General features: G+C 40.8%; 1 protein-coding gene across 14 annotated transcripts in view; it reads left to right on the top strand.

The window, feature by feature from the left end:
• anks1b (ankyrin repeat and sterile alpha motif domain containing 1B) overlaps positions 1-26,404 on the top strand; it is an 810,941-nt gene that overhangs the window by 562,302 nt on the left and 222,235 nt on the right. For all 14 annotated transcript variants that reach the window (XM_072562474.1, XM_072562483.1, XM_072562481.1 and 11 more), the window contains one exon: positions 21,339-21,498. In XM_072562474.1, the coding sequence (XP_072418575.1) occupies positions 21,339-21,498 (160 nt within the window). The remainder of the gene's footprint in view (positions 1-21,338; positions 21,499-26,404) is intronic.

Here is a 26,404-nt window from a genome sequence, read left to right as displayed (position 1 = left end):
GGGAAGCGATTGCTGTGCCTTTGACGATGATCCTTGAGTCCTCACTGTCCACTGGAGTCATGCCAGATGATTGGAGGGTCGCAAATGTTATATGCTTGCTCAAAAAAGAAAACAGGGATAATCCTGGGAATTACAGGCTAGTTAGTCCTATGTGTGTGGTGGGCAAAGAATTGGAGAGGATTCTGAGACAGGAGTTATGATTACTTGGAAACTGTAGTTTGATTAGAGATAGTCAGCATGGCTTTGTGAGGGACAGGTCATGCCTTGCAAGCCTTATTGAATTCTTTGAGGATGTAACAAAATACATTGATGAAGGTAGAGCAGTGGATGTGGTGTATAAGGAATTTTAGCAAGATATTTGATATAGTTCCCCATGGTAGGCTTATTCAGAAAGTAAGGAGGCATGGGATTCAAGGAAATCTGGCTGTCTGGATACAGAATTGGCTGGCCTATAGAAGACAGAGAGTGGTAGTGGTTGGAAAGTATTCAGCCTGGAGCTTGGTGACCAATGGTGTTCTGCAGGGATCAGTTCTGGGAACTCTGCTGTTTGTGATTTTTATAAGTGACTTGGATAAGGAAGTGGAATGGTGGGTTAGGAAGTTTGTCAATGATTCAAAGGTTGGTGGAGTGGTGGATAGTGGGGAGGGCTGTTGTAGGTTGCAACAGGATGTTGACAGGATGCAGAACTGGGCTGATAAATGGCAGATGGAGTTCAACCTGGAAAAGTGTGAAGTGATTTACTTTGGAAGGTCAAATTTGAATGCAGAGTACAGGGTTAAAGGCAGAATGCTTGACAGTGTGGAAGAACACTGCGTCCTTGCATCCTTGTCCATAGACCCCTTAAAGTTCCCACCTAAGTTGAGAGGGCTGTTAAGAAAGCATATCATGTGTTGGCGTTCATTAGCAGGGGGATTAAGTTTAAGAGCTGTGAGGTTATGCTGCAGCTCTGTAGAGCCCTGGTCAGACTACACTTGGAATATTGTGTTCAGTTCTGGGCGCCTCCTTATAGGAAGGATGAGGAAGCTTTGGAGAAGGTGCAGAGGAGATTTACCAGGATGCTGCCTGAACTGGAGGACGTCTTATGAAAAAATATTGAGGGAGCTAAGGTTTTTCTCACTGGAGTGAAGAAGGATGAGAGGTGACTTGATAGAGGTGTACAAGGTGATGAGGGGCACAGATAGAGTGGATACTTTTTCCCAGGGCAGAAATGGCTATCACAAGGGGGCATAATTTTAAAGTAATTGGGGGAAGGTTTGGGGGAGATATCAGAGGTAGACTCTTTATACAGAGTGGTGAGTGCTTTAGTCAGACACATTAGGCACATTTAAGTGACTCTGGATAGGCACATGGAGGGGAGTACAATGAAGGGTATGTTGGTTAGCCTGATCTTAGAGTAGGATAAAATGTCGGTACAATATCGAGTGCTGAAGGGCTTGTACTGTGATGTACTGTTCTATGTTCTATTAACCTAACCTTGTTAAAGGAGCAGTATCATCGCAGCTTGCAATTTAAGAGATCAATTTCTTAGGTAGGCAAAAGTGAGGACTGCAGGTGCTGGAGGTCAGAGTCAAGAGTGTGGTGCTGGAAAAGCACAGCAGCTCAGGCAGCATCCAAGGAACAGGATAATCGACATTTCGGGCAAAAGCATTCCTGATGAAGTACTTTAGCCCGAAACGTCGATTCTCCAGTTTCTTAGGTTGGGTCCAGTTGACCAAGATGCTCCTTTGCAGATTTAACAACATTCGCATTTATGTGGCTCCCAAATATTGCTTCCAAAGTGGGAAAATGTCCATGTAGAATTCCATTTCAATTTTATAAAACTCACATATTCAATGACTCCCTGAAATCGCTTGACGGTTTTCCCAGCATGAGTACAGCACAGCAGGAAGTTATTTGGCCCATTGTGTCTGTGTCAGATCTCCAAACAAGCAACTGAGAGCCGTTCTCCTGCCTTCTCCCTGTAGTGCTGTAGATTGTTCCTTATCAAAGAACTGTCTCATTCCTTTCTGAAAGCCTCAGTTGAACCATCCTCCCCACGATTCTCAGGCACTGCATTTCAAACCCATAAACCCTTACATGAAAACAAAGTTCCTCATGTCACTTTTGCCTCTTTTACAGATAAGTTTTAATGTGAGGTCTCTCAATCTCGATCCTTTCATTTTTTTTTTTTTTTTTTTTAAGATTAGATTACTTACAGTGTGGAAACAGGCCCTTCGGCCCAACAAGTCCACACCGCCCCGCCGAAGCGTAACCCACCCATACCCCTACATCTACATTTACCTCTTACCTAAGACTATGGGCAATTTAGCATGGCCAATTCACCTGGCCTGCACATCTTTGGACTGTGGGAGGAAACCGGAGCACCCGGAGGAAACCCACGCAGACACGGGGAGAACGTGCAAACTCCACACAGTCAGTCGCCTGAGGCGGGAATTGAACCCGGGTCTCAGGGGCTGTGAGGCAGCAGTGCTAACCACTGTGCCACCGTCCCTATTTACTCTGTCAATTTTGTGTATTTTAATTTGTGTAATTTGAGCCTCTTGGTCGATTGACTTTATCTGATGAAATAAATTAATTGGTAGCAAAAGAATTAGTGAGAGCCTTGATGTATGACTTATCAGTGACTTAACAGCATGTTCACATTTTGAATGTCACCTCATTGTGCAAAATATAAAAATGTCACTAAGTTATAATGATCAACAGGTTTGATCTTCTGAGGTCTGGCATTTGACCATCATAGAGTCATAGAGATGTACAGCATGGAAACAGACCCTTCGATCCAACCTGTCCATGCCGACCAGATATCCCAACCCAATCTAGTCCCACCTGCCAACACCTGGCCCACATCCCTCCAAACCCTTCCTATTCATATACCCATCCAAATGCCTCTTAAATGTTGCAATTGTACCAGCCTCCACCACTTCCTCTGGCAGCTCATTCCATACACGTGCCACCCTCTGCTTGAAAAAGTTGCCCCTTAGGTGTCTTTTATATCTTTCCCCTCTCACCCTAAACCTATGCCCTCTAGTTCTGCACTCCCCGACCCCAGGGAAAAGACTTTGTCTATTTATCCTATCTATGCCCCTCTAAATTTTGTAAACCTCTATACGGTCACCCCTCAGCCTCCGACGCTCCAGGGAAAACAGCCCCAGCCTGTTCAGCCTGTCTCTATAGCTCAAATCCTCCAACCCTGGCAACATCATTGTAAATCTTTTCTGAACCCTTTCAAATTTCACAACATCTTTCCAATAGGAAGGAGACCAGAATAGCAAGCAATATTCCAACAGTGGTCTAACCAATGTCCTGTACAGCCACAACATGACCTCCCAGCTCCTGTACTCAATACTCTGACCAATAAAGGAAAGCATACCAAACGTCTTCTTCACTATCCTATCTACTTGCGACTCCACTTTCAAGGAGCTATGAACCTGCACTCCAAGGTCTCTTTGTTCAGCAGCACTCCCTAGGACCTTACCATTAAGTGTATAAGTCCAGTTAAGATTTGCTTTCCCAAAATGCAGCACCTCGCATTTATCTGAATTAAACTCCATCTGCCACTTCTCAGCCCATTTGCCCATCTGGTCCAGATCCTGTTGTAATCTGAGGTAACCCTCTTCGCTGTCCACTACACCTCCAATTTTGATGTCATCTACAAACTTACTAACTGTACCTCTTATGCACGCATCCAAATCATTTATATAAATGACAAAAAGTAGAGGGCCCAGCACCGATCCTTGTGGCACTCCACTGGTCACAGGCCTCCATTCTGAAAAGCCACCCTCCACCACCACCCTCTGTCTTCTACCTGTGAGCCAGTTCTGTATCCAAATGGCTAGTTCTCCCTGTATTCCGTGAGATCTAACCTTGCTAATCAGTCTCCCATGGGGAACCTTGTCAAACGCCTTACTGAAGTCCATATAGATCATATCTACTGCTCTGCCCTCATCAATCTTCTTTGTTACTTCTTCAAAAAGCTCAATCAGGTTTGTGAGACATGATTTCCCACGCACAATGAAAGCCATGTTGACTATCCCTAATCAGTCCTTGCCTTTCCAAATACATATACATCCTGTCCCTCAGGATTCCCTCCAACAACTTGCCCACCACTGAGGTCAGGTTCACCAGTGTATAGTTCCCTGGCTTGTCTTTACCGCCCTTCTTAAACAGTGGCACCATGTTTACCAACCTCCAGTCTTCCAGCACCTCACCTGTGACTATCAATGATACAAATATCTCAGCAAGAGGCCCAGCAATCACTTCTCTAGCTTCCCACAGAGTTCTCGGGTACACCTGATCAGGTCCTGGGGATTTATCAACCTTTAACCATTTCAAGACATCCAGCACTTCCTCCTCTGTAATCTGGACATTTTGCAAGATGTCACCATCTATTTCCCTCCAGTCTATATCTTCCATATCCTTTTCCACAGTAAATACTGATGCAAATTATTCGTTTAGTATCTCCCCTATTTTCGGTGGCTCCACACAAAGGCCGCCATGCTGATCTTTGATGGGCGCTATTCTCTCCCTAGTTACCCTTTTGTCCTTAATATATTTGTACCAACCCTTTGGATTCTCCTTAATTCTATTTGCCAAGGCTATCTCATGTCCCCGTTTTGCCCTCCTGATTTCCCTCTTAAGAATACTCCTACTTTCTTTATACTCTTCTAAGGATTCACTCGATCTATCCTGTCTATATCTGCCATGTGCTGCCGCCTTTTTCTTAACCAAACCCTCAATTTCTTTAGTCATCCAGCATTCCCTGTACCTACCAGCCTTTCCTTTCACCCTGACAGGAATATACTTTCTCTGGATTCTTGTTATCTTATTTCTGAAGGCTTCCCATTTTCCAGCCGTCCCTTTACCTGCGAACATCTACCTCCAATCAGCTTTCGAAAGTTCTTGCCTAATACCGTCAAAATTGGCCTTTCTCCAATTTAGAACTTCAACATTTAGATCTGGTCTATCCTTTTCCATCACTATTTTAAAACAAATAGAATTATAGTCGCTAGCCCCAAAGTGCTCCCCCACTGACACATCAGTCACCTGCCCTGCCTTATTTCCCAAGAGTAGGTCAAGTTTTGCACCTTCTCTAGTAGGTACATCCGCATACTGAATCAGAAAATTGTCTTGTACGCACTTAAGAAATTCCTCTCCATCTAAACCTTTAACACTATGGCAGTCCCAGTCGATGTTTGGAATGTTAAAATCCCCGACTATAACTACCCTATTATTCTTACAAGTTTGTTTCTCAATTTCCCTCTGACTATTGGGGGGTCTATAATACAATCCCAATAAGGTGATCATCTCTTTCTTATTTCTCAGTTTCACCCAAATAACTTCCCTGGATGTATTTCTGGGAATATCTTCCCTCAGCACAGCTGTCATGCTATCCCTTATCAAAAATGCCACTGCCCCCTCCTATCTTGTCCCCCTTTCTATCCTTCCTGTAGCATTTGCATCCTAGAACATTAAGCTGTCAGTCCTGCCCATCCCTGAGCCATGTTTCTGTAATTGCTATGATATCCCAGTCCCATGTTCCTAACCATGCCCTGTGTTCATCTGCCTTCCCTATTAGGCCCCTTGCATTGAAATAAATGCAGTTTAATTTATTAGTCCTACCTTGTCCCTGCCTGCCCTGACTGTTTGATTCACTTCTGTTCTCAACTGTACCAATCTCAGATTGATCTCCTTCCTCACTATCTCCCTGGTCCCACCCCCCCCACCACCTTACTAGTTTAAATCCTCCCGAGCAGCTCCAGCAAATCTCCCTGCCAGTATATTAATCCCCTTCCAATTTAGGTGCAATCCATCCTTCTTGTACAGGTCACTTCTACCCTAAAAGAGGTTCCAATGATCCAAAAATGTGAATCCTTCTCCCATACACCAGCTCCTAAGCCATGCATTCATCTGCTCTATCCTCCTATTCCTGCCCTCACTAGCTCATAGCACTGGGAGTAATCCAGATATTACTACCCTTGAGGACCTCCTTTTTAAATTTCTGCCTAACTCTCTGTAGTCTCCTTTTAGAATCTCACCCTTTTTCCTTCCTATATCGTTGGTTCCAGTGTGGACAATGACCTCTTGCTGGCCCCTCTCCCCCGTGAGAACATTCTGTACCCTCTCTGAGACATCCTTGATCCTGGCACCAGGGAAACAACACACCATTCTGCTTTTTCTCTGCTGGCCACAGAAATGTCTGTCTGTACCTCGGACTACAGAATCCCCTAACACAGTTGATCTCTTGGAAGCCAATGTACCCCTCATTGCATTAGAGCCAGTCTCAATACCAGAAATTTGGCTGTTCGTGCTATGTTCCCCTGAGAATCCAACACCCCCTACATTTTCCAAAACCGCATACCTGTTTGAAATGGGTATATCCACAAAAGACCTAGGTGCCGACCTCTCTTACCCTTCCTGGAGTTAACCCATCTATGTGACTATCTGAGACTTTACCCCCTTCCTATAACTGCCATCCATAACATACTGTTGCTGTTGTAAATTCTTCATCGCTTCTATCTGTCTCTCCAACTGATCCACTCGATCTGATAAGATTCACATCCAACAGCATTTATGGTAGATATAATCCGCGGTAACCATTAAACTCTCTATAAACTCCTACATTTGACAAGAAGTACATATCACTGCAAAGGTCATTTTTGCTCCTTCACGATCTACAGACCCAGAAAATAACACCATCTTATTCCTCTACAAAACACTGCCCCAGGTTAAATTAAGAGCTATGGCTTATCGAGAGACTTATCTCCAAAAACATATAATCAAGAAAGAACCTACTGCACTCACTAATACAGCCTTTCTCTTGGACAGACTTAAAACAACAATTAACTTATCTGATTCTGTGTTGTGAACTTCGCCCAAACCAGATCCTCCAAGATTAGTTGTGAAATTCACTGTTTGTTAATTTTCCCAGATGCACTCCGATGTCCAGCGACACATGAACTCAAAAACAGCAAAGGCAGTAACTGTGCAGGTTTTCTCTTTCTCTGTCCTGCACTGCCCTCACCATGTGCTTCCTTTGTCTGCTCTTCTCCCTTTTAAAACTGCTGTTGTTCTGACTTTTTTTTCCCAAAGCTCCAAAACAATGCAACAGCATATAAGACAGTAATTGCTACTCCCGGAATTCAAGGAAATCACCTATAGCACCTAAAACACCTCAAAAAAGGAGCACCTCTTACAGCCAGAAATTGTTCCCGTCCTCCGTCTTGGATTTCCCAGAATCCTTCTCATTTCAGTATTGTGCTTCATTATACTTCCTTTAAAAAACCATTATAGATATTTTATTTATTTTGTAGATAAAGTGACTTCAAAAATGATGAACATATGTCAGGAGTGATCAGCAGTGATAACGTCAGCAATTTAGTGTGGGGAAGGTTTGCCTGGAATTGGGAAATTGACCAGTATAGAAAAGAAAGTCTTGCATTTAGAAAATACTTTTATGGCCACCAGACATTTTAAAGCTAGTGAAAAACTTCTGAGGTTTTGGTCATTATTCTAATGTCAGAAATATTGGAGACATTATGTCCAAAACTGGTCGCTCACCACCCTGGGTAAATGGCACTTCTGTTTCATTTGAACAATACCACCTCTGATAGTGCAGCATTCAGTACTGCACTGTGTGCCAGCCTTGATTTCTGTGCCCAAGCCTACAGCAGGATTTGACGCTAGAACCTTATGACTCAGAGGTAAGAAGGTGAGCCAGTGCTGATGCCAAACTATTGTCTGTTCACGTTTTTTCCTTTAGTTCATTATAAACCTGTTTGAATTTCATTATGAATAAACTGTCTATGGCCAAAGAGTCTTAGGTTGGGAATTGAACCCAGAGTTTTTGGCTCAGAGACAGGGTTGCTAACTGTTAAATGACAAAATCTCCAGACTGATTGATTGATTGAATAAGATGGCTTAATCAATCACTAAGCTCAAGAATAGAGAAAGCTACTGTAGTCCAGCTGCAAGTAGAAAAAGATAAGAAAATTGATTGAAACTTACAATTTGTCAAATGGCAGTATGATATCTCAGAGCTATTCCATTTATGATAGAGCATGTTTTGATATTTGAACCCAAGCCGCCTTTGAAGTTACCATCCTAATCAAAACTTCATGCATTATTTTACATTTCTGAGCTACACACGATTAATCCTCCAAATGAGTTTATGATCAAGTACTAATTTCTACTTATAACAAAGTTAGGATTTACAATCTATATTAAGGAAAGTTTCTGCTTAAGTCAGTTACAACGACAACATACATTTACATAACATCTTTTGATAATGACAGGGTTTTCACGGGAGCCTTTATATAAAACAAAATATAACACTAACCTGTGTAAGGACAAATTAGATCAGTTAGCAAAGAGCTTAGTCAGAGATGTAGATTTTATTTTGTTTATTAATAAGGGCATAGAATACAAGAGCAAGGAGGCTATGCTGAACTTGTATAAATCACTAGTTAGACCTGAACTGCGCTATTGTGTCCAGTTCTCACTGCCACATGTCAGGAAGGATGAAAACAGAGTGCAGAGGTTTTACACCAATGGTTCTAATAATAAAAAATTCAGTTATGAAGGTACGTTGGAGAAGTTAGGTCTGTTAAACTTGGAGAGAAGACTAAGAGGCAATTTAATAAAAGTTTTTAAGATATTGGAGGGGTCTGGGCAGAGAAGATAGTGAGAAACTGTTCCTTCTCATAAAAGGTTCAAGAATGTGCAGGTTAGGTGAATTGGCTATGCTAAATTGCCCATAGTGTTAGGTGCAGGGTATATGTAGGGGAATGGGTGTGGTGGGTGCGCTTCGGCAGATCGGTGTTGACTTGTTGGGCCAAAGGGCCTGTTTCCACGCTGTAAATTATCTAATCTAATCTAAATGAGAGGATTTGGATTTCTGTAATGTGATTTGCCAAAGAGGCGATCTCAGTAATGGTGCCAGTACATTGCAGGAAACTGATCTCAACATTAAAAAAGTAACACACAGGCTGTGAACAAACTGGTTGAATTATCAGACTACTGGTAGGGTGGGGTTGGGGGGAAAGTGGAGATGGAATTGGTGGCTAGGGGCAGAGTTTGGAGCAGAGAGCATAAATAACAGGTTCAGTCTTCCCAATATTTAATTGGAGGCAGTTTCTCATCAGCCAGCACTGCTTGGTGGATAAGCAGTCTGAGAATTCAGCAACACTGGAGGAGTTGAAGAGTGTGAGTGAGTAGAACTGGATGTTGTCAGTGCTTTTGAATTATATCATCAAGGGACAACTCAAAAATCACAGGGTGTCAAGTATTGATCTTTAGGGGAAAAGCCAAATGTAACAATGTGGGAGCAAGAAGAGAAACCATTGCAAGTGGTACTTCGGATATAGTTAGATAGCTGGGAATGGAACCAGGGACAATGTCCACAGCTAATTAAATGACAGTGGAGAGGAGAATGATGTCTGGGTCAAAAACTGCAGGTAGTTTGAGAAAGATTAGAAGGGAAAGTTCACCTTTGTCAAAATAACTTATTTCTGACTGATTAAAAGACAAACTGTTTTGTATGAACCTCATGCTGCCGTGCTTTGTCTTAGGCCATTGTAACCTAAAAGCTTCTTGAGTAAATGGCATAATTTTGTACACTGCCGTCGAAGTGAAATGTGACAGGAGGATCCAAGAGGTAGTATAAAAATGTTGAGCCGAATCTTTCTGGCAGTGCACAGCATTTGATATTTGAATTTCCTCTGCCCCACTGTTTGGCGCAATATTTTGCAGGGTGTGAGAGTTGGTAATGGCAGCCAGGTATCTGGAATTCTTAACTATGGAGCAGTAGTTTACATTCTTTACCAGTGAGATTTAACAACTGAGAAGGAACTAGGGATGATGGAGGAAGATCAGTTGGAAAGGAAGGTTGTATTAAGGGAAAAATATCAGAAGGTAAAAAATAGGTTTAAAAATGTATAAATAATACATTTTTAGAAATATTTGACAACCATTTAATGCATGTCGGAAAAGATCCCACAATTTAAGTTGTTCTGTTTCTGGGCTGCTGAGATTGATTGACATTGCATTAAACACTCATTATCTGTCTCTTGATTCAGGAAGGTGAGAGCTCAGCACCATGAGTTTTCCTCCTGACTGAACAGGTTGATTTGCAGCTAACAGGTCTTTGGGACACATGGGGCAGGACATTCGATGAAATAGTCAGATCTTGAGTACAGCATTTGCTTCCTTTTTCTTCTTTCTCTGCCATTGTTCTACCTGCATCATTAAGGCATTTGGACTTGAAGTAACAACACTGATGGTGGCCTGGCCTTTCCAGTGGCCAGATTATCATTTCTGCAGTGAAGGTGGGAATTGCACGTGGTGACGCTGCGGAATCTCCAATGTAGCAGACTCTGAGGGAATTGCACTGCATATTGAAGATTCCACTGTGCAATTCCCCTGTGCCTGGATCTGTCTGAATTAAGTTGGAAGACTCAGAGGATTCCGCTGCAGTTAAGTAAATGGTTATGTGGGAATGGGTTAGGCTATTAAATACCAAGTTTAACTCCTCAGCAGCAATTACACTGACTCCTCAATTTATTCCTTACATCACCCCTATCTCTCACATCCCCTGGCACTGATCTGATACCATCCCATCTCTGCACCCAGGATCTGAAACTCCCTGCACTCATTCCCCACACCGTTGGACCCAACCATCTCTGCCCTGCGTTTCCCCCTTCCTTCTAGCACCCTAACTTACAAGTTACTCTGCTGCAGGAGCTGTCCAAGTATCTGCATGTTTCAATCACAGAGTACAGGAACTGATTGCTGTGGGAAAGGGGTCAGTTTGTCTTTCCTCGACTATCCTGCAATACGTGTGACCTGTCGGATTTAAAATACTACTTCATGTTTCTGAAAGAGTCCTTGTGGGAATCTCCTGTCAAAATTGCAGAGTTCTTTCTTAATGTAAAAAGGACTGGAGTGACAAACTGTGGTGATTGCCCGTCCTTGGAAAATAGAGTTCATTGCGCTTTGTTAAAATGGTACTAAGACTATTTGTTATGAGTACTAACTTCCTGTGTCAAGTTTAATGGAGAAGTAATGTGTAATTGCAGCAGGTATTAGTACTGGGAGGGTACACGCCATCAATCAACCAGCAAGTTGTGGAGGTGTTTAACACTCAGCAATATATGCTTCCACTTGGCTGGTTGGTGCAAGTGCTGTTATTTTTCCAAGAAAATTTGGCCTTATATATCTGTTGCAGCTTGCCAATATGGCAAAAGAGTTTCTATAATGATGTATTTTTATAACATTATTGAATTGTAAATTAACATTTAGATCTTTTATTTCCCAAGTTTGTTGAATGTAAGCATTTTAATACAGATCCACAAGATACTGAAACTAAAACGTATGAAAAACCTTTTCCTTCAATTGGCAGGCTTTTTAAACAATTCATAATGCAGCATTTGATCAGTATAGCTAAAATTAATGTTTTCGTCATGGGAGTCAAATATGTTAACATAACTGCCATTGTTTAATTTATAAACAAGGTTTTCGTGGGATGATTTAATAACATTTTTCTGTTTATGAGGAAGCATTGCTGGTGGTGTGCTCCAGTTCATTGCTGCAGTCTGAGTTACTGTGGCAACGTGCACTTTTACCAGCATGTTGTCGTCCAGAGGTATGGGTAGTGTTAGCGAAGGCTTCAATTTGCTTTCCCTCATAAGGCTTACCAGGAATTCTCTCTGGCATCTGTTACCTTGCATTAGCCTGTATTTGAGGATTTATAGTTTATTATGTAGCTTGTTGGGTTGTATTATGAAAGCACTGGGGTGAAGACTTGAACCCAGAGCTTGTGGTTCGGAGGCAAGGATGCTTTTCACTGCAACCAGAATCTTCCCAAAAATTAAATAGTCCAACCCAAATATTCAAGCAGTATCAGTCACGAGCAGGTACCATGGGCAAAGCTTTCTGCCCATCTGGAGTAAACAAGGAGGTAGACAGGCACAAACATTTGTTCCAGGACAACAATTCTCCTCCAACCCTCCGAGATATTTTACAGGGTGGTGGGCTGGCAGCCAGTCGAGATTCCTGAAAGTCCTATAGTCAGAGGATGACTAAAATCTTCCAGTTGACTTCCTCAACTTCCTGAGGCACTAGGGTGGAGGCCAGCTGCCTGGAGACAGTGCCCCGGTAGCATCTGCCATGGGCCAGCGCTCCAAAAGCCCTTGCCATTTTGCTGGCTTTGCATCCTCAGCAGGCAGCCCTCTGCCCTTCAATGTGGGTGGCCCAGTTGCCAAGGGGAATTCTTGAGTAAGAATTTAAAAAGTTGGAGAGAAGGCGTCTCCATCTTGATGCTCTTTTACCTAAAAGACAGCCTGCTGTGTTTTCAGTGCTGGAAAGCATCCTGTTGGTAACAGCCTGCCCGCTGCCCTTATTTGGTAAGTGAGCTCACCCTCTGGCCACTAATGGACCAATTTAGTGAATATTCTTGACAGTTGACTGCTCCCCTCACAAGGTGGAGCTTGAGAGCCTTGTTTGGCCCAAACCCTTGGGCCCAATCCAAAGACAAAATTCTGTCCATAGTTTTAACCATCTTTTGTGAAAGAGAGTCACTTTCAGACTAGATCAGCATCAGGAAAGCAGGTCTACTGCCCTCGATGAGTTTCACAAAATCCCAGCAACCATTGCCACTTTTTCTCTCTGCTGCTGCTGCTCCTCAGGTTTCTTGAGTTATTGATTGAATTTTACAGCTTGCTGTGATGGGATTTGAACTCACTGTTTTACCATCGCAAGTATATGTGAAGATTCCTTTTGCAATTTCCAAGTTGAGACAGCAGCACTGCCACTGATGAAAGGTCTGAAGTATCCACAGTATGCACTATAATCAAGAACAGTGTGCAGACTTAAAATAAGTCTGGTTGCTATGACTGCCAAGGAAAACAGCCAGTGCAATCAGACAGATTGTCAACCCTGAAACATAACAGCAATGTAAGAATGTTTGGACATGGTGCTTCATTTTGCACAATGCTTTCAAAAACTCTTGGACTGATTTCTCCTAACTCCCAGTATATACATTTCACAAACTAGTTATGCATTATCGACAGATAGACCAGGCCTTCTTTCATGCAGGCTCATCTCTCAAGAGCTGATGCTTTCAATTAGACAGCAACTCATAACAAGAATTCCGAATTGCTTTCATTTTATTGATTCCTAAGGCGTGATATCATTGGCTGGGCCAACGTTTATTGCTTAATGCTCATTGCCCTTCAGAGGTTGATGGTGGGGTTCTTTTTGAACTACAGCACTCTATTTGCTGTAAGTAATGCCCACAGTGCATTTTGGGAGGGAGCTCCAGGATTTTGATTCCATGATTTTGAAAGGACAGTGATATAGTTCCAAGTCAGGACGTTGTATGGAAGGGTAACTTGTAACTGATGGTGTTCCCATGTATCTGCAGCTCTGGTCCTCTTAGCTGGTTGAAATCACAGGTTCCGTAGATGCCATCAAAGAACACTTAATGAATGATCAAGTTTATTATTGTCATATTCATTGAAATACAGTGAAAAGTGTTGTTTTGCATGCTACACAGACAGATCGTACCATACAAAGTGTATCAGGGTAGCAGAACAGAGTACAGAATACAGTGTTACAGCCGCAGAGAAGGTGCAGAAAGAGAGAAATCAGAATTAATATTGGAGAAATCCATTCAAAACAGTGGGCAAGAAGCTGTCCTTGAATCTATTTGTACCTGCCCTTGTGTGCTCTTCATTGCTCTAGGTTTGATCCCTGATATTGGTGGCAATAGTAGATTGGATGATATACTGGGCCGTGAGGTTACAGCTTATGGTTTACTACAATGCTGCTGCTTCTGGTGGCCCACAATGTCTCATGAATGCTCAGTCTTGAGTTGTTGGATCTGTACAAAATCTATCCCATGTAGTGCAGTAGTACTGCCACAAAACATAATGAAGGGTATCTTCACCATGAAGACAAGGCTTATTCTTCACAAGTACTGTGCGGTAGTCATTCCCACAAGTAATGTCACACACAGATTCATCTGGTTGGCAAGCATCAGGTCTAGTAGGTTTTTCATTTGTTGTTTCTCTCATCATCTTCTGTAGACCCAGTGTGGCAGATATTATCTTCACAGCTTGGTTAGATTAGATTAGATTACTTACAGTGTGGAAACAGGCCCTTCGGCCCAACAAGTCCACACCGCCCCGCCAAAGCGCCACCCACCCATACCCCTACATCTACCCTTACCTAACACTACGGGCAATTTAGCATGGCCAATTCACCTGACCTGCACATCTTTGGACTATGGGAGGAAAAGTTGGAGTGGTACCAAGCCATTCTTGGTGATAAACATTTTGGTTTCCTTTCTGTGCCTTAGCACACCTTTTCAAAGCGATATTGAACATGGAAGAGTACTGACCCATTCGCTGAGGGGGATAATAGATGGCAGTCGGAGGTTTACATGTCCATATTTGACCTGATACCATTAGACTTGGTGGGAGGTGAAGTCAATGTTGTGGGCTCCCAAGGCAATTACCTCCTGCCTCTATACCACTGTGTCATCACCTCTAGAGATTATGGTGTCTAGGACATTGACTGTAAGGTTTGATTCTGAGACTGTGACTACATATTGTTGTTGCTTGACCAGTCTATGGGACAGCCCTCCCAATTTTGGCACAATTTTGAAACCATTAAATTTGAAATTAATTCACTTGTTTCCAATTACAAATTAACCTTGTAGCTTAATGGTTCTCATCCCAGTACTCACCTGCATGAGCTCCTGAGAATATCTACCTCATAGATCTCAGGAAATAACCAGCTTTGGTCATTTTACTGCTCTGAAGATCTGCAAATCGCTCTATTTTCATTCTACGAAGCTGGAGGTGATATTGATTTCTCCCAATATCCAGATAAAAAGGACTACTTGGGCTCAGGATGTTAGGTTGTAACACATTAAGTAGTGAAATTACTCTCAGTACACTGAGAAAGTGTCATATTGAGGTTATCTTTCTTGCTTTTGTTTTAATGTACCTTCTGGCAATCACAACTTTATTGTGTACACTTTCTGCAAGATTGATTCTGATAAAGCTAGCATACAACTGGGTAATCAAGCAGAAAACAAGCGTAATAATGGTGCAGCCTCACCTATAACTAGCAAATAGCCTCTTTACAGGTTTAAATAGGAACAGATCAGCTGTTTATCATGTTAGATTGAGTGACTGTGGAGTGAGAACCCAGGCTGTGTAAAGCCCAGTTTACTGAGAAGGTCTTCAATGTTATTATAAATGCTGAGAGGTCACAACAAAGGACGAAAGAGCAACTTATTTATACACAAAATTACAGCATAAAAGAAACAATAAACCAGACACTGACAATGGATTTTCATAGCTACAACTTGTGGGAAAATGTGAGCAATAGGTTTGCTTGTGTGAAATAAATGCTGATATGAGCAGTAAGGATGAACGAGAATAATATCCATCTGCCATATATATTGCAAGTGTCAAACTGGTTAGTTTGACCAGCTTTACAAATAATGTACGTGACCTGAATTTATCGACCAAAATTGGAAAAGCTCACTTCAAGAGAAATTATGGAAGATTATTGAGATGCAATAGAGCAGTACCAAAGACTATCATCCAAAGTTTTATGCATAAGGCATCCTGCATTAAGTGAGAATATCTCAGGACAAGTGGTGCTAGGCAACAGGCGAAAAAAAATCACTACTGCCATGGTTTCCAGAGATCATAATGGGTATGATTGCTTTAAGTCGAAGGCTTGAACATCTCAGAACCTGGAAAGCACTGACAATGTTGTTGTGCCATTTAAAGTGCATTAGCTAGGCTAGTGCATGTGGTGTGGACATTCTGTTAATGTCATGTTTTAACTGCACTTGTGCTCCTCTTCCTTCTTTTCATAGAAAGCTCAGCACTCTGTCAGCGTCACTGTGTTGGGCACATATTGTATTTCATGTCACAATTAAAGCAAGTCCACTTCAAAATATTTGATTCAGATTAGAGTTAGTACTAGAGATGGAAAGACTTGAAAACTGGCATTGGGGAGCAGTATGCTGACTTGCTCAAATGTTCCTGCCAATGAGTTATTTCTAAGCTGAATGTTCTACTGCAATGGTGGGATGGTCAAATTCCAACAGACAGTTGAGACCCTATATCCACCATATTTTGGTCAGGAGCCTCTGGCTGTCCTGCTTCAAATAACCTTTTGCGCCATGTCACTGGCTAGGTGCAGGAGAGGTATCTCTTTCTTTCTTTCTTTTCAGTTTTCTTAGACGTCTTCCTTTTGACACACAGTATATGTGTCTCTCTCTTTTTCTCACCTACATAGGCAGCTCCTCCCTCTGATGGTCTGGTCACTGATCTCTCAGAACTGGAGATCCCCTATTAGCCTGATGCAGGGCCAACCCCAAAAACAAAATTGCTGTCCAAAATGTGCCACTCCTCGTGGGCTTGGAATCAACAATGTTGAAGACTAAATATAGGTTTTGCAAAGTCCTTGCTTGACCAATGGTCTATCACAACCCATTTCCTCTACTACAGCATTCCATCTCGATTATAAAGACACCAAGTCAGGAATGACAAAAGTGTTTTTCTTCCAATGAGAGTGTAGCTCCTGCAAAATATACAGGAAGCAGGTGTGGTTAATGTGGTCAAATCTTTGGAGTCCAAACAGCAAATACAGTAAACAGGCAACAATGTTCAATGGATCAAGTTTGGGATCTCCATAACTTGGGAGTATGGAATCTACATTTTGGCAATTGGCAGCAAGTACAATTTCTTGCCTGTCAGCAAGGAATAGTTATTTCTGCTTTCCTCTGGCTGTATTTTGCTGCTATTTATCTTTCACACCATTATCCTTGTTTGTTGATTGCCTTCATAGTTTCATGTGGAACCTCCAGCTGTTAGCTAAGTAAATGATTCTACCCAGAGTGAGGACACTTTTTAAAGTAACACTTTTCAATTCCAAAGCCTTGCTCATCTTTTTAACTTTACATTCCGCATGGGTCAGTGTAAAATACTCGAACTGGGCTCTCGGACATTGCAGGGTACCCAGACTAAGACCATTAATCTTGGATATTGTGCCAATCATTGGGCAGTAAAAATGTGAGGGGAAGTGGATCAATTTGCCTCTTTTTAACCCCTTTTAAACTTTTTTTATCAGGCCGTTACATAATACTTCCATTGAAGCATAGTACTAATTCAAATTAAGGAACCAATTACAAGGTTTACTTGCGTGAAAAAAAGAGGAACTTTATTACTTCAGCAATCTTTACCTGTCTTAGCTCAACTTGCAAAGAAAGCTAACAGAAAGCCAGCACTTACTGTCATTTGTTCTTTCACTTTGTCAGTTTTGCATTCTCCTGAAGTGTATAGAAACGTAATTACAATGTATGTCTAATCAGAACACAGCCCTTCTCTCAGCTACCTTGCCTGCTTTTATATTTAAAAAAAATTACATCAATAAAGTTTTTAAACTGTATTCTCTTGATTTTAAAATGTATTTTACTTATTAGCTAAAAAAAAAGATTTTGATGGCAGTTGTTCACTGCTTCAGGATCCCAATCGGATTAAACCTGCCTTCTGTCTCTACTGTTCCATTTAAGATATCACTGAATCATGAAAGATATCCAACCTGTTAAGATCAAACCTTCCTTTTGGAGGTGCCGGTGTTGGACTGGGGTGTACAAAGTTAAAAATCACGTAACATCAGGTTATAGTCCATCAGGCTGTTGGACTATAACCCTGGTGTTGTGTGATTTTTAACTTTGTAAACATTCCATTGGTCTTGTTACAGTCATCTTGTTGATATATTCCAGTTGTACCTTGTTTTGACTGGTTCAGTGCACAATTTATAGAGAAGAGTTACGAAGGAAAAAGTATACATTTGATCTTTGGAAGTGTTTCTGGTATAAGGCTATGGTTGCATTCTTGGGCAACTTCACACTATAGAAAATTGTTACAGAAAATTGCGCTCAAGAAATTAAAAAGCTCACAACACCAGATTATAGTCCAACAGGTTTATTTGGGAGCACTATCTTTCGGAGTGCTGCTCCTTCATCAGCTGAGCAGCACTCTGAAAGCTAGGGCTTCCAAATAAACCTGTTGGACTATGTCCTGGTGTTGTATGATTTTTAACTTTGTCCACCCCAGTCCAACACCGGCAGTCCACACTGTAAGTAATCTAATCTAATCTAATCTAAACTCCAAATCATGTGCTAAAGAATACTACTGTAGCAAATCACTATACCTGTGCAGTAGAAAGTTTGCAATGTCCAAACAGCATCCGCCATTCATCAATCATGTTACAACCAAGTCGCGTCGACAAGACACACATTATACCATAAATACCGACTGGTCTCCCCCTACTAATGCACTATTAACTAACTTTTACTCTGTGCTGTTGCTGCTATTGCTCCAATCTCAGTGTCATAATTCCATACTTAGGTGAATGATTGATTAACAATACCACTGTGAATCTCAGCAAATGAATACATCTGAGAGCTGATGCCATTATCTCCCTAGCCCCCTTCCATGCTGAGCGCACACAGTTTAACAGATGTTAGCAAATAATTCTTACAAACTCATTGTTTGATTGCCCCTGTGGGAGCCACAAATCTGAGATAACTAGGAAATTTTCTTTTATGGATATCATGCCAACCCATCCCTCGTCTGATAGTCACTGTGCCCAGGTGATCCAGAGCATCTGGGCACGGACAGAGGGAAATCTCTTATTCCATCTGTTGTTTTTTGGCATTATAGTAAGCACAGAATGAAGATTTCTGTCTCCTTGTGAAAGAAAGGCGACAGTGAAGATCATCATAATGGGTTAGAACTGAATCAGCCTCTTTATTCTGTGGAGCTGAAAGTCCAGGGACATCACAATTTTACTTCCAAACAAAATATCAGCAGAGGTAGCAGAAGTTTTTCATTATGAGAAAAGAAGCAAATCTCTCAGAGCCCTGGAGGTGGAATGAGTGTCACCATTATATTTTGTTTTGTCAGGATTCATAAGTTTGGAGTCTCAGATTGTTTTCTTCCTTGGGGTCTGTCTGTGTTTTCTGACTGTATGGAGTCACATGTCACTTGTAATTGAAACAGTGGGAGGGAGTGTGTTCTGCTTTCAGTCCTTAGGAGACTCGGTAATTGTCATTTCTATCACTTGCTCCTGTTATTAAGCAGCAGGCTTCTATTAGATAATTTTCTGACATTCCATTGCACAATGAATTAGTGTTTTAATCCAATCTGTTGCTATTTTCCCAACTTTAGCTTTAATTTCATTAAATGTGCCTAAGTACACATACAGTGAAAAGTTTTGTGTTGCATGCAGTATAGGCAAAGATCATTGGGCGATTGAGCAGAGTGAGGAATGCAAAGCTACAGCTGCAAAGAAGGTGCACAAAAAGCAAGATCAGCAATAGGCTTAAAATTTGAGAGGTCCATTTAGGAGTCTAATAACAGCAGTGAAGAAGCTGTTCTTCAACTTGTTGATACAAAAGCTTAAACACATGTACCTTCTACTTGATGGGGGAGGTTGGAAGAGATTATAACCAGGGTTGGAGGGGTCTTTACTAATGTCAGCTGCCTTTCTGAGGCATCGTGAAGTGTAATTCTTGGAAGAATCTTATTCCAAATCCAATAATGCCAGATTATTGTAGCTCAGTTTGTCAGAAGGTGTCTGCTTGTCATTTATTTGGCAAAACCGGTGTTTTTTTTATTACATCACTGCAACCTGTAAATGAGATTAACAAAACAGAAAGCAGCATACATGCCTAACGTACATAAACCAAAAAATCCATTACTTTCTTTATATGATTTTATCAGTTTAATATTTCACTGTTGATTTTCCCCTTGTGGGTTCTAGAATCAGCTTGGGTCTTACACATAGAAAGAAAAGAAATGGGACGATAATAAATGGATGGGTTCTATCAAAGAATCATATTGGACTTGAAACATTAACTCTGTTTCTGCCTGCACAGATGCTGCCAGACCTCCTGAGTTTCTGCAGGACTTTGTCTTTTATAATAAATAAATGGTACTGAACATAGTGCATTGACATTGCAAGTAATACTAGTTTCAACAATAGCCATTGTCTAATCACTAATAATGCAAACTGCACACCAGCTTTTATCGCCATACCAGTGGAACTGAAATTTAACATGAAATAAAAACAGTGTAATTTAATATGTGTCCAGTTCAAATCACAGTGGAAGATACCTAACTAGTAAAAGTAATGTTGGGAGGAGACAGATGCCAGTAGACTGAGTTATGAGAAATGGTTCTAAAGACAGGAGCTTTCCAGTCTTGAAAGGAAGTGAAAGTGGTTGGATAAAAGTTTGTAAGATAAATAGAACAGGAAGGGTTCACCCTGGGCAGTCTCTCTCTCTCTCTCTCTCTCTCTCTCTCTCTCTCTTTCCCCCCCCACCCCCTGAAACGCGATCTTCTGAACAAGGGGACATAGGTCCAAACTGGTAAAAGCCAAGATGACGACTAATATCAGGCAACATTTTTTTCAAGCAAGAAGTGATTACTATTGAATTGACCTTTCAGGCAGAATAATGGAAGCAAAAACAATGTAAATCAAGATGCAGTGAATGATGTGGAAAGATGAGTTGAATTGCCACCTGGGTCTGGACTTACTTTGGAACAGCTACATCGTTTAAATGTTTGAATAACAGTGATATTTTGTTCGATTTAATGGTCTGTCACATCTCCTGATGCAAAGAATAGCCAAGAATTCAGAGAATGGTTTTCTAAATAGACCCACAAAGAGAATCAAACCAACTGTGCTATTATCACATAGTGAAGTAACAGCTGTGGAGAAGACCAATTTCACAGAAGAAGAGTTGATAATTGAATTAAATACATTCGTAACTAGTAACGTATAGCCTGTAGTTTGGCCAAGTTCATTTACAGACTGAAGCAGGTGTAATCATTGCACTGCTTTGGAGCTGTCAATCAACAAGCCCTTGTTGGAAAGTAGGACATGAGCCACATCGTTATAAAGTTCGTGAGTCAGCATAGAATGGAGTTAGGACCTGGATCATTCAGGGCTGTCTATAAATTTCTATACATGTCATTGCCAGTTGGCACTGAATTATTTTGTATGATGACAAAGGACTCTCGAGTGCTTCAAAGATGCAGTAGCAATAATTGCAACATAACAAATAGCTTTCAATAAATAAGAATGAAATAAATCTGGTTTCCAATGCAATTTTGGGGGAAAAAAAACTACTGTGCATGTGTACCTAAGATAACAAAATGCTTATTTTGACAAAGCAAAGAAAGTTTACCTGTGATGGTACAACACAGATAAAAATAGTTGAATTAACGTTTTGTGCCATTTTGCAGGAATCAGAAACAAAGGCAGATGACCAGACTCTGGACATAAGGCTGTCTCCATCCCTAGACAGTTTCCCTCCAGAAGAAGAGAACAGTCCTTATGAATTCCTGGCTGTTACAAAGAAACCCCGTTCACTGGAAATATCCAGAGTGTCTTCAGGAATAACAGGTAGTACAACTGAGAGCCCTTAAGTTTCAGGTTTTGGATTCAAATATAACCGAAATACATATAGAAGGCACATACGGCAGTACTGGTGAAACAGAGCAAAGGGCATTACATGTGCCTGTGTCCCACTGAGCTGATCTCACCATATTATATAAAGGTTAGTTCACTGAAATTTCTTTTGAGATTTCTAGGACTCAATTCTCCTGGGGCAGGGGTATCATTGTAATCAGCATGTCAGTTGACAGCAGCTACTGTTGATTGACCTCAAAGTGATCCATTAGTTTCCATTTGAAAATCTGTCTGAAACATAGAGGTCCCTTTGACTGATTGGTCTTTGAAGCCAAAAAGGCAAGTTAACATAATAAAATATAGCCTCCTGTTTTGATAGGCCCACGAAGGAAGAAAAAGTCATCTCTGAAGAATTTGTTCTAAATTATTGTTGATTATTCGTACCATAATCTGAGGAGAAGTCTCTAAGTTGCATTAAACAGAGCCTTAAAATCCAAAGTTTACTGCTCCAATTGGAGTAATAGGTAGACTGCATAATAGGATTAAGTGCAAAGTACTAACGTGCTTTAGGTGCATGACAACAAATGAATGTGCGTTTTGGTCGTTCGATTAGATCTTTGTTCTCCCATTTCGCTGCTGGAAAACATCTGTAACCAGATTCAACCTCCACCCTAATGTGTATTCAGACATTGATAAAGTCCAACTTAATGATGTGGCACCATTCATCCTATTATTAATATCAGTGACAGAACCAAGTACAACCCATAAACGTCTATTTTTGTAGGTTAACTCTTTGTTACCTTGCTTCAGCCGTTATCAAAGTGGCTTTGGCACCTCAAACAAGTTAACTCCTGAAGTATAACAACAATTGCTATTTTAAAAAAAGGTTGTGTCTTGGCCTTGAACCCTGCTTCAGCAATAAGTAGGACTTAAGAATTCTAGATGGGAAAATCACCAACATGTAAGTGGACAATTTTAAAGAGGGTTATCATTCTTTTTTGAGGAAATTGCCCATTTAAAGCTCTATAGCAAGATGTTGATTTCAAATGTAAAAGAACTCTGCAATATCCATTTTATTTATAATATAAACTAGTAAATATTCTATGAGACAGTGTACATTTGATCATCCAAATCTACAACAGAAATTTTTATTGTAACTGCTGTGTAATCTTTGAAAGGGAAAGTGCACATTTGAACATTGGTAAGGACATGGGTCCCTTTACTTTTAATATTCTGATTTAATAAATGCTGTTAATCAAGTTTATTAATCAAAGATTAAAACCAAACCATGTCAAGCGTCAGTTTGCAAATCAACCTACAGCAAGTATTTTGATTTGTTATGTAAAGATACACTGCTGTGGACTGAAGAAACTGCTGCGTTTTACTTTGCAGAGTATTTCATTCCATTGTGCTGACCATGTTCAGCTCATAGACTATAGAGATACAAATAAACCCATTCTCTGCAACTTACCACCCACAACAATGTGATCCTGATTCTTGCTGTGAGACAAGAGTAGGAAAATTATTGGAAGCCAAGCAGTTTCACACAGGGAAAGTGCAAAATTCAATGCGTGAGTCAATAAGTGAAATTATCATCCAACACCAGGACTAATTGATCAGTTCGATTTCCAACAGCTTCCTCTGAGAGATAACGTGTATAGTATTGGACGTACAACGGAGATGATTAATAATTTACCATAAGTGGTTAGTTACAAGGCCAAACAGAAATCTGTCTCTAGTTGGAAATCAGTGACAAAATCCTTAGAATCAGCAAATTGATAGTTTATGGCCATCCCATGAGACATTTTTACCTAAAGCATTTGAATTGTACACATCATCTTATTTTAAAAGTTATCTTTGCCTCTATCTCTCCCTCCTGACCAATTCTCATTCAGTAGTTCAAAAGAAAAGCAGAGTCCTGGTCTAGCTCGTAGGTCAACGTATTCAAATAGTAGATCAAACAGTGACATTTTAATGTTTGCAAAGAAGTAGCAGGATCATAATTCTTTGTGTACGTTTAAAGTGTCGAAAAGTAAGCTTCAGTATCCAATCACTGAGCTTTTGAAATTTTGCTTTCCTTTTTACTACATTTATGCCAAATGAATTGCAATTCGCATGAAACCTTTGGTAGCAATTTTCACTCAGTGATCTGACAGATGTGGGCGTGTAGTTTAGTTTCTGAGTTTACCTACCCATTGTGGAGCATCTGAGAGATATCCGGTTCCAAATTTCACTTGCTTTTGTCTGTACATCCAGCAGGCCCAGATTTCTTACCAAGGCACTGAAATGAGTTTCCACCAGGCCAATTCAATGTTGTAGAGATGCTGGCATGAAAAGACAAAAAAAAATGTTTTTTTCATTCAGTTTTACTTCCTTGGGCCTCACAGGGAAAGCCTAGACCTTTCCTGTCCTGGCAGAGATGTAGAAATGTCAATAGGAGCTTCTGGGAGCTTGAGACATACGAGAGCTGAATTCAAGGATAGTGCCACTGTTCACATTCATTGCTCATGACTTTATAGATTAACATGGTAGAGCAGTAGTTAGCTGGTACCTTCCTCCATCTGATGTTAGTGCTATGTGACTAAACATCAAGATGGCATAGCCACTTTTTGCAAATGCTCAGAAGCTACTTTCTGAGTATTGGTGCAATTATCCCACTAATCAACAAGGAGCTCAACCTCAGAGCTCAGAAATTCTGGAAGGCAGTTCAGAAACAGTTCACCTCTGTCTTCCTTCTGTAAATAGACAAGCACTTATCTGCCAGGAATAGATGGAAAATCATCTCATGGGATAGAAATGACGCTCATGTGTTAAAATAGCTCAGAGTATATTTCTTGAGCTGGAGATGAATTTTTAATCTCAGTCTACTGCACAACTACTGAAATCTGTACTGGAGTTAAAATCTGAGCCATTGATTTTTGCATCCCCTGCCTATAAGGAGCATGAATTGTTGTCAGAATACCAATCAATGAGGCAGGTAATTTGTTACTGTATAGGATTCACTCCAAAGTCGATTGAATTCTGGTTCACACCCAGAGGAACAATGATTCCGAGATTCAAATGAGCAATTTTTGTAAGATGAACGTTTTATTACTTCTCCCAATTATTTAATGTCTTTTTAATACAACCTTAAAGACAAGACCCTGTAATGCAGAAAATAGAGGCTTGTTCACTCCATGGAATGAATATAATCTTTTGACATCTTTCTACTTGGAGAGTTGCCACCTTCACCATTAACATTTCTGTTTTGGAGGGTACTGAGGCTTCCGTTATACCCTGGCTTCTAGCAACCTCAATTTCTCGGTGCCTTTCCACCCTCCTCTTGTCTGCCTGCTGTAAATGTATATTTCCTAGTGTTCCTGAATTCTCTCTTGTTTTGGTTGGACACTGTCTTCTGGAGTCTTTCCCTGAGTACATTGTCTCATTTGACCTTCAAAACAGTCAGGTTAATTTTTCTGCATTCCCTCCTTTGTTACTAATACTGTTAACTACATTCCTATCTGTACAATGCAGTGTTTCATTTCACTTTTCCCAAAACTGATATTACACACTCCCTAATCCCTCTCTTTCCTTCAGATGTAGTCTGTATAAGTGGCCATTTATTAGTTCAAGGTGATTGACTGCTCCTGTTAGGTCATAATTAACCATCTCAAGCTTTATACATTTTGCCTGAAGAAGTGACAGATTCATGCTCTTTAACCACAATTTGCCATGACACAATCAAATCCATCAGTCTCTAACTCAGCACTTCTTTCAACTTTCTTGTGTTTTTTGGGTGGAATTTATATTCTTAATCATTTTAATCATGATGTGATTATGTGGACAATGCTCTGTTATTTAGTGCACAGGGCTTTTACTGAAATAATCTTCATGAAAGACATAACATTCTCTGTTCAGCTTACTTTCTAGCCTCATCACTCAATTTATGATCATGATGATGTTGTGATATTTGTCCATTTCTAGCCAGATTATAAGCATATGTATTTTAGGTGATACTTTCACTGAAGCAGCTTGATTGGATAGAATCATCCGAAAAAAGACCCTTCAAATCTCCTGGAACCCGGGAAGTGGAATCTTGGGATAACCCTTGAATTCTGTTGCTTCCTGACAGAAACAGCTTGATTTCTATTGACTTGGGCATGGAGAACTAACAACCACCAGGCATTATTTTTATTTGCTCATGGGATGTGGGTGTCTCTGATTGGGCCAGCATTTATTGTCCATCCATAATTGCCCAGAGGCAGTTTAAGAGTCAAAAATATTGCTGGGAGTCTGGAGTCACACGTAGGCTAGACCAGGTAAGGATAGCAGTTTCCTTCACTAAAGAACAATAGTGAACCAGATGGGTTTTTCCAACAACCAGCAACAGTTGTCATTAGATTCTTAATTCCAGATGTTTTCAATTGTGTTTGAATTATATCATCTGTCATGGCAGGATTCGAACCCTGGACATTACCTAGGTCTCTGGATTAATAGTTTAGTGATAATGCCAGTAGGCTATCGCCTGCAACTTCTGAGGGATGCAGTGATGGGGAATGGTGCTACTTTGATACCTCCTGTGAAAAAAAACAACATAAACAGGTAACCTATACCGAGGGCTCTATCAATTCTATTCAAAAATGACCCAGTTTTTTGTATCCACAAGGAAGAGAGCATAATAATCTCTGTTATACTTGCCCTTCACTTTGCGAGGTGATGTATAGCCAACTCTTGTTTGGTTCTCAAAGCATGTGGTTGAGGTCAGGAATGTCGAGCCTGGAGATTAAACACTCCACACACTGGGGTCTCGATCTGAAAGCACGAGTACTCCACAGACATTGACTTCTGTAAAAATGAAATAACTGCAAGAAATATTACTGTAGCAAGATGATTTCAATCAATGTCAGAAAGTGAGTGACTG

Source organism: Chiloscyllium punctatum, chromosome 44 (genome assembly GCF_047496795.1).
Source record: "Chiloscyllium punctatum isolate Juve2018m chromosome 44, sChiPun1.3, whole genome shotgun sequence".
Classification (NCBI taxonomy): Eukaryota; Metazoa; Chordata; class Chondrichthyes; order Orectolobiformes; family Hemiscylliidae; genus Chiloscyllium; species Chiloscyllium punctatum.
Note: the sequence above shows the minus strand (reverse complement) of the source record. Positions and strands in the feature narration are given on the sequence as shown.